A 16,818-nucleotide genomic window follows, 5' to 3' on the forward strand; every position below is an offset into this window, starting at 1 on the left:
TAAAAACAGACACATACACCAACGTAACAGAATAGTGAACCCAGAAATAAATCTATGCATTTACAGTTGATTGATCTTCGACAAAGGTGCCAATAATACATGATAGACAAAAGACAGTCTTGTCAATAAATGGTGTTGGGAAAATTGGATATTCACTTGCAGAAGAATGAAATTAGACCCTTATCTCACACAATGCACAAAGATCAACTCAAAACGGACTGAAGATTCAAATGTAAGACCTGAAATTAGAAAACTACTAGAAGAAACTTACGTGAAAAGCTGCTTGGCACTGGTCTGGGCAATAAGTTTTTCAATATGACACCAAAAGCACAGGCAACAAAACAAAAACAGACAAATGAGTTTGCATCAAACTAAAAAGTTTCTGCACAGCAGAGGAAGCAATCAACAGAGTGAAGGAGACAACCTATGGAATGGAAGAACATAGTTGTAAACCATCCATCTGATACAAGGTTAATACACAGAACACACAAGGAACTCAAACAACTCAATAGCAAGCAAATGTATTTTCTAACCCAGTTAAAATAACCCAGTTACACCTACTATGTACTCCTAAAAATTAAAAATTGAAAATTGAAAAAATAAATAACCCAATTTAAATGGGCAAGGACCTGAACAGGCATTTCTCAAAAGAAGACATACAAACGGCCAATAGGTCTATTAAAAAAAAATGCTCAACATCAGCCGGGTGCAGTGCTCACGCCTGTAATCCTAGCACTTTGGGAAGCCGAGGTGAGTGGATCACCTGAGGTCAAGAGTTCAGGACCTGCCTGGCCAACATGGTGAAACCGTGTCTCTACTAAAAATACAAAACTTAGCCAGGTGTGGTGGCATACGCCTGTAATCCCAGCTACTCCAGAGGCTGAGGCGGGAGAATCGCTTGAATCCGGGGGGCAGAGGTTGCAGTAAGCCAAGATCGCGCCACTTCACTCCAGCCTGGGCGAAAGAACAAAACTCCATCTTAAAAAAAGAAAAAAATGCTCGACATCACCAATCATCAGGGAAATGCAACTCAAAACCACAATGAGACACCACCTCACTCAAATTAGAATGATCGTTTTCAAAAAGACAAAAGAAAACAAACTTTGGCGAGGGTGTGGAGAAAAGGGAACATTTTGGAACAGTATGGAAAATGGTATGCATGGTGGTTCCTCAAAATATTTAACATGAGAATGACCATACAATCCAGCAATCCCATTTCTGGGTATGTATCTAAAGGAAATGAAATCGGTAGGTCGAAGCAATATCCACACTCGCATGTCCATTGCAGCACTACTCACAATCGCCAAGATATGGAATCAAACGAAATGCCCACCAACAGATGAATGGATAAAGAAAATGTGGTACAGACACACAATGGATCACTACTCAGCCTTTAAAAAGAAGGCAATCCTGCCATTTGCAACATGGAGGAACCTGGAGGACATTACATTAAGTGAAGTAAGCTGGGCACAGAAAGGCAAATACTGCATGACGCTGCTCACGTGGAAAGTAAAAATGTCAGCTTCATGGAAACAGAGCAGAACAGTGGCCGCCAGGACTGGGGTAGGGGAAATGGGAAAATGCTGGTCAAAGGGTACCAAGTTTCAGTTATGCAGGATGGAGACGTTCCAGAGATCTGATGTACAGCATGGTGATTCTAGTTAACACATTTAAAAAAATAAAACCAAAAAATTTGTTGCAAAAGTAAATAATTTATTGTTTAAGGCTAATTCATATTTGGGACAAGTATAAAGAAAACCAAGGAAAGGCTAGGACTAACTGCGAAGGGAAAAAGAAGGGTCCATGATGGCTGTCAGTGGGGATGATTCATCTAAGCAGCATATGCTCTTCCGTGTGTATTAGATTGAACAAGATGAAACTGCAATTTTTGTAGGTTAACAATAAATGAACATTAAGCAACGTCATCTGGTTTTGACCCAAGACATTTATTAATAATAAATCAAAGATAAAATAAAACCAAAACACTTTATGCTAATAAACTTGAAAACTTAAACAAAATGGGCATGTTCCAGCCAGGCGCGGTGGCTCACGCTTGTAATCCCAGCACTTTGGGAGACCGACGCAGGTGGATCACCTGAGGTCAGGAGTTCAAGACCAGCCTGGCCAACACAGTGAAACTCCGTCTCTGCTAAAAATACAAAAATCAGCTGGGCGTGGTAGCGGGCACCTGTAATCCCAGCTACTCGAGAGGCTGAGGCAGGAGAATTGCTTGAACCCAGGAGGCAAAGGTTGCAGTGAGCCAAGATCATGCCACTGCACTCCAGCCCGGGCGACAGAGCTAGATTCTGTCTAAAAAAAAAAAAAAAAAAAAAAAAAAAAAAAAAAAAGCATGTTCCTAGAAAAATATTGTTTATCAAAAATTGACTCAAAATAGAATGATTCATCCTAAATTCAGATAAAATCTCAAGGGGCTCCAAATAACCAAAACAATTCTGAAAAAGGAGAACAAAGTTCGAGGACTCACACTTCCTGATTTACAAAATAAAACATATTACAGTGTGGTCCTGGCATAAAGACAGAGACAGAATATAATCCAGAGCCCAGAAAGAAACTCTCAAGTATATGGTCAGATGATTTTTGACAAGGGTATCAAGGCTACAAATTGGGAAAAGGGCAGTCTTTTCAACAAATGGTATAGGGGAAACTTGATATCCACATGCAAAAGAATAAAGTTGGAGGCTGGGCATGGTGGCTCACACCTGTAATCCCAGTGCTTTGGGAAGCCAAGGTAGGAGGATTGATTGAGTCTGGGAATGGGAGACCAGCCTGGGCAAAGTAACAAGATCCCATCTCTACCAAAAACATTAAAAATTTGAGGGTGAGGCACAAAAATTGCTTGAACCCGGGAGGCAGAGGTTGCAGTGAGCTGAGATCACGCCACTGTACTCCAGCCTGGGTGACAAAGTGAGATCTGTCTCAAAAAAAAAAATTAAATTAAAAATTAGCTGGGCATGGTGGTGAATGCCTATAGTCCCAGCTACCCGGGAGGCTGAGGCAGGAGAATTGCTTGAGACCAGGAGTTTGAGGTTACAATGATTATGCCACTGCACCCCAGCTTGGGCAACAGAGCAAGACCTGTCTCAAAAAAAAAAAAAAAGATGGCAAATTTTGTGTTATGTATTTTTTCCCACAATAAAAAAATTACTCAAGAAGAAACAGAAAACCTAAATGGTCCCATAATTATTACAGAAGTTGGATTCATTGTTTAAAATCTATAGGGGGACAGGCAGGAAGCTACAAAAACAAGGAAGGCCAGGCCAGATGCGGTGGCTCATGCCTGTAATCCCAGCACTTTGTGAGGCCGAGGCAGGCAGATCACCTGAGGTCAGGAGTTCAAGACCAGACTGGCCAACATGGCGAAACACCGTCTCTACTAAAAATACAAAAATTAGCTGGACGTGGTGGTGCATGCCTGCAGTCCCAGCTACTCGGGAGGCTGAGGCAGGAGAATCGCTTGCACCCAGGAGGCAGAGGTTGCAGTAAGCCAAGACTGCACCACTGCACTCCAGCCTGGGCAACAGAGTGAGACTCTGTCTCAAAACAACAACAAAACAAAACAAAAGAAAACAAACAAACAAAAAAAAACAAAGAAGAGAAAAGAAAAGAAACAAAACAAAAAACAGAAAATAAAAAACAAGGAAGGCCTAGATGGTTTTACAGATGATCTCCAGCAAACATGGAAGTAACTGATCATCTCCATCTTAGACTAACTGTTCCAGTGAACAGCTGAAAAAGGAAATACTGCCTCAACTCACTTTACGATGTCTTGATACCAAAACCAGACGAGGATAATAATACGAGGCTAAAAAAAAAAAAAAAAAAAAACCACCCAATCCAGAATTGTATATGAAAAAAATACATCACGCAAAGTTGAGTTTAGTCCAGAAAATACAAGAGTGGTTTAACATTTAAAAATGAATTAATGTAATTTGCCACATTAACAGATTAGAGGAGGAAAACCCTGTGATCATATTAATGCATTCAGAAAAAGCATTTTATAAAAATTCAACATATAGCACACTAGGAATGGGAGGGAGCTTTCTAAATCTGATAAACATATCTACCGAATGCTCCCTGCAAACATCATACTTAATAATGGAACACTGAGAATGCCTCCTATGCTTTTTTTTTTTTTTTTTTTTTTTTTTTTTTTGGAGACAGAGTTTCGCTTTTGTTGCCCAGGCTGGAGCGCAATGGCTCGATCTTGGCTCACCGCAACCTCGGCCTCCTGGGTTCAAGCGAGTCTCCTGCCTCAGCCTCCCAAGTAGCTGGGATTACAAGCATGGGCCACCATGCCCGGCTAATTTTTTTGTATTTTTAGTAGAGACAGAGTTTCTCCATGTTGGTCAGGCTGGTCTCAAACTCCTGACCTCAGGTGATCCACCCACCTCAGCCTCCCAAAGTGCTGGGATTACAGGCGTGAGCCACCATGCCCGGCGCCTCCTATGCTTTCATTCAAAGGAAGTAAAAGCAAGAGAAAGCAAGTCCAGGGAAGTAAAGCAAGGAAACGAAATCAGCCGGGCACAGTGGCTCACGCCTGTAATCCTAGCACTTTGGGAGGCCAAGGCAGGTGGATCAGGAGTTCCAGATCAGCCTGGCCAACATGGTGAAACCCTGTGTCTGGTAAAGATACAAAAATTAGTCAGGCATGGTGGTGGGTGCCTGTAGTCCCAGCTTCTTGGGAGGCTGAGGCAGGAGAACTGCTTGAACCAGGGAGGCGGAGGTTGCAGTGAGCCAAGATTGTGCCACTATATTCCAGCCTGGGTGACAGAGCCAGACTCTGCCTCAAAAAAAGAAATCAAAGCTAAAAAGACTGGAATAGAAGAAACAAAATGGTCATTACTTGCAGATGATAGGATTGTGTACGCAGAAAATCAAAAAGAATCCACAAAGAGAACTCAAACATAATTATTAGACTTAATATGAGAGTTTACAAGGTTACTTGATACAAAATCTGTACATAGAAATCCATTGTTTTTCTATATACCAGCAACACACAGTCTGAATGGGAATTCAAAAGAAGGTAGCCAGGCGCAGTGGCTCACAGGCTCACGGGCCAGCACTTTGGGAGGCCAAGGCGGGAGGGCCGCTTGAGTCCAGGAGTTTGAGACCAGCCTGGGCAACATAGCGAGACCCTGTCTCTACAAAAAAATTACAAAATTAGCCAGGCACTGTGGCGCCTGCCTGTAGTCCCAGGTGTTTGGGAGGCTAAGGTGGGAGGATCGCTTGAGCCCAGGAGGCTTCAGTGAGCCATGATTGCGCCAATGCACCCCAGCCTGCACGACAGAGCGAGACCCCGTCTCAAAAAAAAAATCAGATTGATAAATGCTATGATATTAAAATTAAGACTTTCTGTTTATCACATGATACATCAGCAAACCGAGAAGACAAGTAACAGGTAGGCCGAAGACATACACCCCAGGGATTGGTATGGAAAATACAGAACACCTGCAAAGTGTAAGCCAAGACATGCACGGGCATTTGACAGAAGAAATGAAAAGTGCTGCAATATGGCCGGTGGTCAAGGAATGCCGATTCAAAACCCAGCAGGGCACCATTTCACACCCACTGTATGCACAGAAACTCTCAAGTCTGCTCTCTGGTGTACGTGAAGACGTGGTGCAGCAGTGGCAGTGGGGGTGTCCGCTGGGATGCCAGCATGGAGAGCTACGTCTTCAGCCCAGCAAACGTGAAGCCCACGTCCCACTGACCCAACGAGTCCCCTTCCAGCATTGAGAAGCCTGGCACACAGCAAGGAGACGACACCAGATCAGTTGACGCTGCCTTCCCATCCCTTGGTGAGGGGACCCGGCCATTGCAGGATACATCCAGCACGACTCCCCTGACATAAGATGTTCCGGTTCCCCAAACCAGCCTAGATCCTTTCTGGTTACACCAGCTTCAGACCAGGGGCTGCCATAGCCACGCCTCTTATCTGCTCAGAAAGCGTAGAAGGTGCATTTGCAGGCCATATACACACATATTTATAAAAATGGTGCTGCCTGTGGATGGATTTATTTTCTTTTTTCTTTCTTTCTTTTCTTTTTTTTTTTAAAGACAGAGTCTTGCACTGTCACCCAGGCTGGAGTGCAATGGCACCATCACAGCTCACTGCAGGCACCAACTCCCAGGCTCAGGCGATCCTCCCACTTCAGCCTCCCAAGTAGCTGGGACTACAGGCTCGCACCACCATGCCTGGATAATTTTTAAATTTTTTTTATAGAGATGGGGGTCTCACTATGTTGCCCATGCTGGTCTAGAACTCCTGGGCCCAAGTGATCCTCCTGCCTTAGGCTCCCAAAGTGCTGGGATTACAGGCGGGAGCCACGACGCCCAGCCTGATTTATTTTCTTCTGTGGAAAGGAAGGAGAAACCCATTCCCCATGCCAGATTGCAGGCGTCTGTCTCATCCGGGGCCAGCAAGGACATGTGTGTGTGTGTTGGGGTAGGCATGGGGGGAAGGACAGGGAGAGGGAGAGAGGCCAGCTGGCTCCCCCAAGCCTCCCCTCCTGGAGCTTCTAGATCCCTCCCTGGCTCCTTCAAGGCTGCCTGGCCTTCCTGTTGGGGAGAGACCCCTCACCGGCTGCTCACTCGCTTTTTGGTGGTCCTTCCCATGGGCCTGCCTGGTTTGCCTCCACATCCTCAGCGGCTGCAGGTGAGAAGCTGTGGATCTGGGGCCCAGTGGTCCAGAGCGTGGCCCGTGCCAGAATGCCCAGGTTCAAATCCCATCTCTGTGGAATGCACTCTGAAGAAACGACGTCAGGTCATGGCCCTGGGCAAGTTACCCACCTCTGTGCCCCATTTCTCTCCATGCAGGTTGGAAAGAATGACACAGCTGCTCAGGGAAGCACCCATACCCCGAGTCTGCTGGGCCTTTGAGCTCCAGGGCCAACACCTGGCCCTATACCCTGGCCGCCCCCAGGGCTCCAGCCACCTGAGCCAAGCTTCTCACCCCCAGGCCTCCCCAGCCCCATCACCATTTCCTCCTCCCTCATGGGCCCCTCAGTCTTACCGTCCTCCCACTTTCGCCAGCCCCTCTGTGGATGGCCCTGCCACAGGGGGAACAGTGCCCCAGCAGAAAAGCCCCAGGGTCGCCTGGATTCTCCTGCCTTCACCTCCTGCCCTGGGTCCAACGCACAGTCTTCAGAATGCTGCCTCCCCAGAGCGCCTCTAGAACGCGCCCGCCTCTCTCCATGCCCATGACCACCACTGGACCAGGCCTCCCCACATTCTCTGCCCCAGTGCCACCAGCTTGCAGTTGCCCATGGCGAGACAAGTTCAAGTTCTCAAGCCTGGCCACAAAGACCCCACCTGATTTGCTGACCTCCGCCACACCCTGGGAGACGGCCCTTGACCAACCTTGTGTTCCAGTCGGTGGGAAACACTGGTTTTTCCTCAACGCCACGTGGGCATGTCACGTGCAGGCCTGGCCTGGGGTAGGCCTCAGCTCCATCTCCTGCCCAACGCCTGCCAAGGTTCATGGTTCAAGGTCATGTAGCCTGACGGTTAAGTGAAGGGGCCCTGTGATTGACTCAGCCTTGCCACATACTAGCTGTGTGACTTTATTCAAGTTTCCTAACCTCCTGTGCCTCAGTTTCCCAACCTGTGTTTGTTTCCGAATGGTGCCAGTGCCAAGCCCAAGCCTGGCATCCAGTAGGTGCTTCGTGCCAGGTTATGGAATGCCCACCCAATAGGAGGGCGCTGCCGTCTCTCACCTGCCAGGTGCCCACGGTCAGTACTCCATCATGCCCGCTGCGGCCAGCAGAGGGCAGCAACATCCTGCCCTGTGCCATTGGGCAAAGGGGCGGGCGGAGAGAGGCTGGGCTGCCTGGCCAGGCTTGTTGGGATGAGTCGGACTGGGCACGATTGCATTGTGGGGAGGGAGGCTGGGGCTCTGTGAGACGTGCTCCTGGCACCGCCAGCTGCTACTTGGCCCTCGCTGGTGGCCCACCAGGTAGGCAAGAGCTGGGGCAGGCTTGGGCTTGGGCTTGGGGTGCAGGGGCTACCAGGCCTCAGGGCAAGGCATCAGGGTGTGCTTGGGCCAGGGAGAAGCTAGGGTCTCAGGGCCAACTGGCTGGGGTCAGGCAAGAGCCCTCGGGTGTCGGCCCAGCCTGACGACGGCACTAGGTGTCTGGGAGCACGGTGTCCCCCAAGTGGTAGCCCTGGGGTTAGGAGGTGGGGAACCATGTTTCTTCCCCGAAATGGGAAAGCCAACGCCAGCCTCGGGCAGGGTACAGGGTAGAGAGGCTGCCCGCCTGGCTCCCCACCCCCACAGCCACCCAACTGGCCCAGCCAGGTGGCAGCAGCCCACTGCCACCTTGCCCTGGAGCCTACTGCTGCCGTGCTGTGGGGGAGGCAGAGACCCCATCCCCAGTGCACCTGCTCCTGTGCCACTGGCCAGGGTGGCCTGTGAGGGTGACAGGGGGTCTAGCTGCTAGGTGCCCCTCCCTTCCCCATCCCCTGCATGGATGGCATCTAGGCCAGCAGGACGGTGCTTCAGAGGGTGGGGTGGACAGCCCCGGCCTGTGGACCCTCTGCCTCAGCCCATCTCAAGCAGCCTCCTCCCGTGGTCCTGCTCACTGCCACCATGCTGTACCTGGCACCACTTCACCAGTCCCCAGGGGCAGGGCTGGGCTGGGGGTGTGGAGGAAGATCTTTTGGACAAAGGCAGGCATTGAGGGCCAGGACTGGCACTTCACCCAGGCCCCAAGGCTACCAGCCGGCATTTGCAGGGGCTCCAAGGCCCACCCCGTGCCCTTCACAGGGACCCGGGGAGCCAGGGAGGGGCATGCTTAGTGACACAGGGGTTGCAGGGCCAGAGGGGGAGGGCTGGCTGGAGGAAACCCCGGCCCTTTGTCCCCGGATCCCGGGGGTGGCTCCCTGAGGGTGGGAAGTGGCAAGGAGCCCCCTGTCCAGAACAGCCCAGTGGGGGTGACAGCACTAGCGAGTGGGGCCCTGGCCTGGCCTCTGGACAGAGGGAACATTGTTGTGGTGGAGGCAGGGCTGCCTTGGCCTGGCCACTATTGACAAAGCTGCCAGCTGTGAGGGAGCCCGGTCGCCAGGCCCTGGGCGCCACCCCCACCGCCGCCCCTCCTTCCCCAGGCCAGCTCGAATGGGGCTGAGCCTCGACTGTCTCCCTCCCACTCAGGACAATGCCCCCCCGCAGCCATCTCATGCCCATCGCCACTGCCCTGGGGCAGCTGAACTGAGCGTATGTGCCACGCCGCCCAGGAGATCCCTCTGCTGCACCACTTCATGGTAAGTGCCCAGGCCCGGTGTCCCCAAAAATGTTCCTGGGAGGGGCAGGGTAGGGCAGGATGGCTGTGGCCAGGCCCAGGACATACAGGCTGCAGCCTCCCTCATGGCAGACACTGCCCCAGATAGCCCGGGGTCCGCAGGAAGTGTCCGTGCTCTTCCTGCCTGTGTTCCTGAGATAAGCAGCTCCTGGGCCTTCCTCCAGGCGCTGCTCTGCCCTGAGTCCCAGCGGCCCCACTCTTGGTTGGCATGTGACCACACACCCAGGGCAGCATCTCTCTGTGAAGGGCAGGAGGGGCCAGAGCAGGGGCTGCTCCCACCTCTCACCCTCGGGGGCTCACCCCGGGGTCCCACCAGACACACCCAGGAACCATCTCCAGTCTGGCACCCCTCCCTGCCCCTTCCCTGACCCCTCCCCCAGCCAGCTCTCCTGGTCTGCTCTTCTCCTGGGACACTCCCACACTGAGGCCCCCTGTGCCAGCCCCTGAGAGACCCAAACTGCTGGGGCCCATGGGGCAGGAGCAGGCCTCCCCGCACCCCTGAAGCCTGTGTTGTCTCTTGACACCCCTGGCTTCTCCCAGCACCCCCGCTGCCTTGCCCCAGTGCTTCCTCGCCCTGGAGCTGGGCGCCAGCATGGAGCTCACCCCTGCCTCTTCGCTGACTTGCTCCTTGCTCAGCCCGCGGCTGCCTGGCTCTTTCCCCCAGCTGCGGAGGGTTCCTCCTTGCAGCCGGCCCTGGCTGCCCAAGGCAGGTTTTCTCTCCCTGTCTGGTCCCTTGGGGCACACGGTGGCCTCACTCCTCTCACCCCACTTAGATCTCTCTTGTCTGGGTGGCGGGCGCAGGGGCGCGCTGTGACACAGCTTCCGCCAGCCTTCCAGCTCCCGCGGCCTCCCTCCCTCCCCTGCCCTCTCTCCATCCCTGCCCCCTCTGTGACTCACAGTCCCTCTGTTAGCGCTCTTGTGGCTTTCCAGGACCTGCCCCCCTTCAACAATCTACATGCATATAAAGTAGGAGATGAAAGAATTCTGTCCTTGTGTGCTTGTGCGTGCGCGCATGCTCCCCTCCCGGCCTCTTGCTCCAGCTCTTGGACACTGTCTTTGTCCCTCCTTATGTCCCCCTCTCTCTGTGCCCCCTCTGTCTCCTTGTCTCCGCTCACTCTCTCTCATTCTCCATCTCTCTGCCTCCCTCCCTCCCTGGCCCTGAGCACCCTGGCCTCTGTCCACCCCACCTTCCACCTTCCTCTGGTCCTCTATCTGCCTTGCGCTCCCACTGCCCTGACCTGTGCCCTCTCACAGGCCCCCGTGATGGCTCGCTGGCCTCCCTTCGGCCTCTGCCTCCTCCTGCTGCTGCTGTCCCCACCGCCACTGCCCTTGACAGGGGCCCATCGCTTCTCCGCACCTAATACCACTCTCAACCACTTGGCACTGGCACCTGGCCGAGGCACACTCTATGTCGGCGCAGTGAACCGCCTCTTCCAGCTCAGCCCCGAGCTGCAGCTCGAGGCCGTGGCTGTCACTGGCCCTGTAATCGACAGCCCTGACTGCGTGCCCTTCCGTGACCCAGCCGAGTGCCCACAGGCCCAGCTCACTGACAATGCCAACCAGCTGCTGCTGGTGAGCAGCCGCGCCCAGGAGCTGGTGGCCTGTGGGCAGGTGCGGCAGGGCGTGTGTGAGACACGGCGCCTTGGGGATGTGGCCGAGGTGCTGTACCAGGCTGAGGACCCTGGTGACGGGCAGTTTGTGGCTGCCAATACCCCGGGAGTGGCAACGGTGGGGCTGGTGGTGCCCTTGCCCGGCCGGGACCTCCTGCTTGTGGCCAGAGGGCTGGCGGGCAAGCTGTCGGCAGGGGTGCCACCCCTGGCCATCCGCCAGCTGGCCGGGTCTCAGCCCTTCTCCAGCGAGGGCCTGGGCCGCCTGGTGGTGGGCGACTTCTCCGACTACAACAACAGCTACGTCGGGGCCTTTGCCGACGCCCGCTCCGCCTACTTTGTGTTCCGCCGCCGCGGGGCCCGGGCCCAGGCTGAGTACCGCTCCTACGTGGCCCGCGTCTGCCTGGGGGACACCAACCTGTACTCCTACGTGGAGGTCCCCCTCGCCTGCCAGGGCCAGGGCCTCATCCAGGCCGCCTTCCTTGCCCCGGGCACCTTGCTAGGGGTGTTTGCCGCGGGCCCAAGGGGCACCCAGGCGGCGCTCTGTGCCTTCCCCATGGTGGAGCTGGGTGCCAGCATGGAGCAGGCCCGGAGACTCTGCTACACGGCGGGCGGCCGGGGCCCCAGCGGCGCAGAGGAAGCCACCGTGGAGTACGGCGTCACGTCGCGCTGCGTCACCCTGCCCCTTGTGAGTGGCATGCCCTTCCATCCCCCCTCTCTCTGTGGATGGCTGGCATCTTTCAGCACTGGACAGGGGTGCCCACCCATGGGAAGTGCCAGCCAACCTCTCAGCCAGGGGTCAGCTGGGTCTCCAGGTCTCCTGCCTGCTCTCCACCCATTTCTTTCCGCCTTTCTCCCTCTGGATGCTATGAGCTTGCCAGGTGCCCTGGCCCTTCGGCCCTGATTGCTGGGCCTTGGGGTCATCCCAGGGTGCCTGGCTCTCCTCCCGCTGGCAGCCTGGGTATCCCCCGACTGCCTCTCTGCTCTCTTCCGGGGGCTGATTCTCCACTTCCTGCCACGTAGGACTCCCCCGAGTCGTACCCCTGTGGCGACGAGCACACCCCCAGCCCCATTGCTGGCCGCCAGCCCCTGGAGGTCCAGCCTCTGCTGAAGCTCGGGCAGCCGGTCAGCGCCGTGGCAGCTCTCCAGGCAGATGGGCACATGATAGCCTTCCTGGGGGACACCCAGGGCCAGCTGCACAAGGTGAGGGCCCGGCCTTGCTGTCCGGCTGGGTGTGCCCCTGGCCACGGAGGCTCAGGAAAGCCCCCAGCAACCTCCACCTCTTAGCCCGCATCCCACGGTTGGGTCAGGGGACTTTGCCACACAGTGACTGCTGGCTGAGCACTGCCCCCTGCAGCCCGGCCTTCACCAGCTGGTGGTGGCTCACGGTGAAGGTGGCTGGGGTGGCTGGGTGAGGTGGGCAGGGTGTGGTGCCTCCTGGTGACCTTCCTGTCTCCCCATAGCTGCCCTCCCACCTGGCAGAACTGTCCCTGGTACACGGGGCCTCACCCAGGGTGCCGCTGCTGCCCCGGTGTCATGGTTCCCTGGAGAGTGTCCTAGGCCTGAGGGTGCTGAGTGGGGGAAGTGATGTGTCCTCCCTCGATGGCCCGGCAGGAAGGGGAACTGGCTCTAAAAAGGAGCCCCCACTAGGAGGAGGGCGTGTCCCTGGAACAGACAACCTTTGGCCATCTGGCCCAGCCTCGTCCTTGTCTCCCCACTCAGGTCTTTCTCCACGGCTCCCAGGGCCAGGTTTACCACTCTCAGCAAGTGGGGCCTCCAGGCTCAGCCATCAGCCCAGACCTGCTGCTGGACAGCAGTGGCAGTCACCTCTATGTCCTGACTGCCCACCAGGTGAGGGCCATCCTGGGGCTGAAGGGGCCAGCACACGCGGCCCAAGTCTCGTGCCCATTGCCTCTCTGCTCTGCTGCCCCTCCAGGTGGACCGGATACCTGTGGCAGCCTGCCCCCAGTTCCCTGACTGTGCCAGCTGCCTCCAGGCCCAGGACCCGCTGTGTGGCTGGTGTGTCCTCCAGGGCAGGTGAGCACGGGGTCTGTGCCTAGGCTAGGGCCAACGGGTGGTGTGTGCCAGGAGGCTGCCCCTGGAAGTAGCCCTAGGCGTGCCGGGAGGCCAACCCTGCCTGTTGGAGAGACTCAGGGCCACCACGGAGGTCACCCATCCTGCCCCATCTCACTGAGCCGTCAATCTGGTTGGCACCCCCCTTTTCCGACACCACCCGGCCTGTGGACTCCTCATCCCAGCAGCCCCAGCCAGGGTCCAGAACCCCACACAGCTGTCCTCCAGCCGGTGCTCCACACGGCAGCCCCTGGAATCCTTTAAGGCAGCCCTGAGTCACTGTGCGTCCCTCAGCCCAGCCGCACCTGCCTCTTAGGGCTGGAGCCCACGCCTTGGCCATGAGGCCCTGCCTGCTTGGCCCCTTTCTCTCTGGACACAGTCCCCTTCACGCCTCCTGCTCATTGCACCCCACTGCACTCCAGCTGGGCCGGCCTCCCCAGCCCCCTGTTGCCGGTCATCCTTGGAGTGTAGGACCCCCACGGTGACCTGATGGACCCCTGCCTGGCAGGTGTACCCGGAAGGGCCAGTGCGGGCGGGCGGGCCAGCTGAACCAGTGGCTGTGGAGTTATGAGGAGGACAGCCACTGCCTGCACATCCAGAGCCTGCTGCCGGGCCACCACCCCCGCCAGGAGCAGGGCCAGGTAAGCCGCCCACCACCACTGGGCCCTCTGGGCAGCATGACCACTGCCTGGAGCATGAACCCCGCCTGCCTCCCGTCCTCCTTCTCCTCCCATGGCCTCTGCTGCCCCCTCTCTCTGGCTACATCTCCCGGTTTCTCCCCGCTGCATCCCAGGTCACTTTGTCTGTCCCCCGGCTGCCCATCCTGGATGCAGATGAATACTTCCATTGTGCGTTCGGGGACTATGACAGCTTGGCTCATGTGGAAGGGCCCCACGTGGCCTGTGTCACCCCTCCCCAAGACCAGGTGCCACTTAACCCTCCAGGCACAGGTGAGTGGCACATGGGGTAGGGGGCTGGGATGGAAGCTGGAGGGGTAATGAGCCACCTGACCTGTCCTGCCCCCACTGTCCCCTCCCAGACCACGTCACTGTGCCCCTGGCCCTGATGTTCGAGGACGTGACTGTGGCTGCCACCAACTTCTCCTTTTATGACTGCAGTGCCGTCCAGGCCTTGGAGGCGGCTGCCCCGTGAGTCCCTGGGCCTGCCTCCTGGGGTAGGGGTGGCGACCCCAGAGGGCACTCAGTTGAGCAGCCACCCTGCCCCTCTAGGTGTCGCGCTTGCGTGGGCAGCATCTGGCGGTGTCACTGGTGCCCACAGAGTAGCCACTGCGTGTACGGAGAGCACTGCCCAGAGGGCGAGAGGACCATCTACAGCGCCCAGGAGGTGGGTGGGCCCGAACTTCGGGCAGAGACAGGGCTGTCCCTTCTCCACCCTTCCCAGACCCGCCCAGCAGTAGGCCCTTTGAGTTCTGAAGGGCTGAGGGCTTTTGTTTTCCCAGGTGGACATCCAGGTCCGTGGCCCAGGGGCTTGCCCACAGGTCGAAGGCCTGGCAGGTCCCCACCTGGTGCCTGTGGGCTGGGAGAGCCATTTGGCCCTACGCGTGCGGAACCTTCAACATTTCCGAGTGAGCCATCAGGAGGGAAGGGGGCAGGGCAGTGAGGTCTGCCAACAGCGTGTCCACACTCCTGACAGCGTCCTTCCCCAGGGCCTGCCTGCCTCCTTCCACTGCTGGCTGGAGCTGCCTGGAGAACTTCGGGGACTGCCGGCCACCCTGGAGGAGACAGCAGGGGATTCAGGCCTCATCCACTGCCAGGCCCACCAGGTGAGTGGCTGCCCTCCAAACCCTCTTGCCCCCAAGCTTCCGTAGACCCTCAGGGGTCTGCCATCTTTGTGAAGAGCCTGCTTGGGGCCCATAACCTCTGTCTGTGGGCCCCAGTCTTGGGGGAGAGGCAGGGAACAATCACATTGATTCTGGGGGGTGGCCCAGAGGAGACAAGAGTCAGAGGTGCCCTGAGTGGGCACCCAGCCTGACCCCACACTCTGCCCACAGTTTTATCCCTCCATGTCCCAGCGGGAGCTCCCAGTGCCCATCTACGTCACCCAGGGCGAGGCCCAGAGGCTGGACAACACCCATGCTCTTTATGGTGAGCCTGAGGGCAGCCAGGCAGGCGGGGCAGGGTGGGTGGCAGACAGGAGGCGCTCAGCACACTGCCTGACCTTCCCTAGTGATCCTGTACGACTGCGCCATGGGCCACCCGGACTGCAGCCACTGCCAAGCGGCCAACAGGAGCCTGGGCTGCCTGTGGTGTGCTGACGGCCAGCCTGCCTGTCGCTATGGGCCCTTGTGCCCGCCGGGGGCTGTGGAGCTGCTGTGTCCTGCGCCCAGCATTGATGCAGTGAGTCTCCTGCCGGGCCCCCACAGCCCAGTGGCCCACTTCTCCTGCCCCGCACTGTCCTATCCTCTGTGATCAGACCAGCCCTGCCCCAGGCCCCCAAACCCCAGCAGCTCGGCCTGGCTGGGCTGGTTGGCTGGCCGGGCACCCGGCACTGCAGAGTGGAGTGTGGGTGCGGGGGACCCCATCTGCCATCATTTGCCTGCTGCAGGTCGAGCCCCTGACCGGTCCCCCTGAGGGAGGCTTGGCCCTCACCATCCTGGGCTCCAACCTGGGCCGGGCCTTCGCCGATGTGCAGTACGCCGTGAGCGTGGCCAGCCGGCCCTGCAACCCTGAGCCCTCTCTCTACCGCACGTCGGCCCGGTGAGGCACTTGGAGGGTGAAGATGGGTGGGGAGGCCCTCAGAGATGGCCACCCAGAGATAAGGAAGGCCTGTGGCCAAGAAACCTGGGGCACTCGGGTCAGGGGAGGGGTGGAGAAAGTGCGCTCGGTAGCAGCTGGTGGGCTGTCCCCTGCGTCCCTGAGCCCTGAGCAGCTCCCAGGCCTCGGCTTTCCAGGATTGTGTGTGTGACATCTCCTGCCCCCAATGGCACCACTGGGCCCGTCCGGGTGGCCATTAAGAGCCAACCACCAGGCATCTCAAGCCAGCACTTCACCTACCAGGTCAGTGGCCTCCCAGGTGCACCCTACGCAGGGGAGGGTAGGAGGGAGGGCCAGGAAGGACAGGCGCCTAGTAAGGATGTCAAGCTGGGTCTGCGGGGAGCAGGAAGCACCGCTGCATGTCTAGGAGGGAAGCCATGGCATGTGAGTGGAGGTGGGCAGCCAGGCCAGTCTGAGGCACGAAGCTCTCAGGATCTGTTGCGCTGGGCACTTGGTGGCACCGTTTCCTGGGTGGGAAGCCTGGGACAGGAGCAGTGAGGGCAGGGGTGTGTTCTGCCCAAAGAGGCAACTGGATTTGAGAGTTTAGAGCTCTAGGTCTGGGGGCTGTAAGCTGTGGTGGGGAGGAGGCTGTCCCAAGGGGAACAGAGTGGCAGTGAGGATGAAAGAGCCCCACTTCTACTCCCCATGCGGCAGGGGTGGGTGGGAGGAAGCTGGCCAGTGTGCAGTGGCCTCGGGAAGGAGGGCGTGGTCCACTTTGGCCCCAGGAGGTGAAGTCCAGAGATGACCTGCGCTTCAGAACCGGAGGGCCTTGGGCATGGCCCAGGGGGGTGAAAGGGCCAGGCTGGGCTGCCGTGCCTACCCAGCCTGCGCTGTTCGCCAGGACCCTGTCCTGCTGAGCCTGAGTCCTCGCTGGGGCCCCCAGGCAGGGGGCACCCAGCTCACCATCCGAGGTCAGCACCTCCAGACAGGTGGCAACACCAGTGCCTTCGTGGGTGGCCAACCCTGTCCCATGTGAGTCCCGGCCTGGCTGCCGTCGGGTGGTGGGCACTCCCATAGGCCTCAGTGTCCTTTCTACACAGTGGGGGT

At 57.0% G+C, this 16,818-nt stretch overlaps 1 protein-coding gene and 1 long non-coding RNA gene across 18 annotated transcripts in view; one reads left to right on the forward strand and one right to left on the reverse strand.

Annotated features, from left to right (window-relative positions):
• LOC117977553 (uncharacterized) lies at positions 1-8,006 on the reverse strand. Its single transcript, XR_008622910.2, has 3 exons — positions 7,381-8,006; positions 7,034-7,139; positions 1-6,766 (listed from the first exon to the last, which is right to left on the reverse strand). It is a non-coding gene; the product is annotated as an uncharacterized LOC117977553 (long non-coding RNA).
• Positions 7,855-16,818, forward strand: part of PLXNB3 (plexin B3) — a 15,270-nt gene continuing 6,306 nt past the window's right edge. For 10 of the 17 annotated variants that reach the window (XR_004668745.3, XR_008622909.2, XR_004668744.3 and 7 more), the window contains exons 1-17: positions 7,855-7,975; positions 9,170-9,279; positions 9,858-11,612; positions 11,948-12,127; positions 12,647-12,775; positions 12,861-12,961; positions 13,506-13,638; positions 13,791-13,947; positions 14,037-14,145; positions 14,227-14,341; positions 14,457-14,582; positions 14,664-14,780; positions 15,009-15,102; positions 15,185-15,354; positions 15,563-15,714; positions 15,909-16,014; positions 16,613-16,743. Coding sequence is in view for 13 of the 17 variants with exons in the window: in XM_034949582.3 (XP_034805473.1) it covers positions 9,235-9,279; positions 9,858-11,612; positions 11,948-12,127; positions 12,647-12,775; positions 12,861-12,961; positions 13,506-13,638; positions 13,791-13,947; positions 14,037-14,145; positions 14,227-14,341; positions 14,457-14,582; positions 14,664-14,780; positions 15,009-15,102; positions 15,185-15,354; positions 15,563-15,714; positions 15,909-16,014; positions 16,613-16,743 (3,620 nt within the window). In the remaining 4 variants the exon portion in view is untranslated. The other 7 variants (XM_034949585.3, XM_003804837.5, XM_055106896.2 and 4 more) reach the window with 4 other exon arrangements.

The sequence above is a fragment of the Pan paniscus genome, chromosome X (assembly GCF_029289425.2).
Source record: "Pan paniscus chromosome X, NHGRI_mPanPan1-v2.0_pri, whole genome shotgun sequence".
NCBI classification, from domain to species: Eukaryota; Metazoa; Chordata; class Mammalia; order Primates; family Hominidae; genus Pan; species Pan paniscus.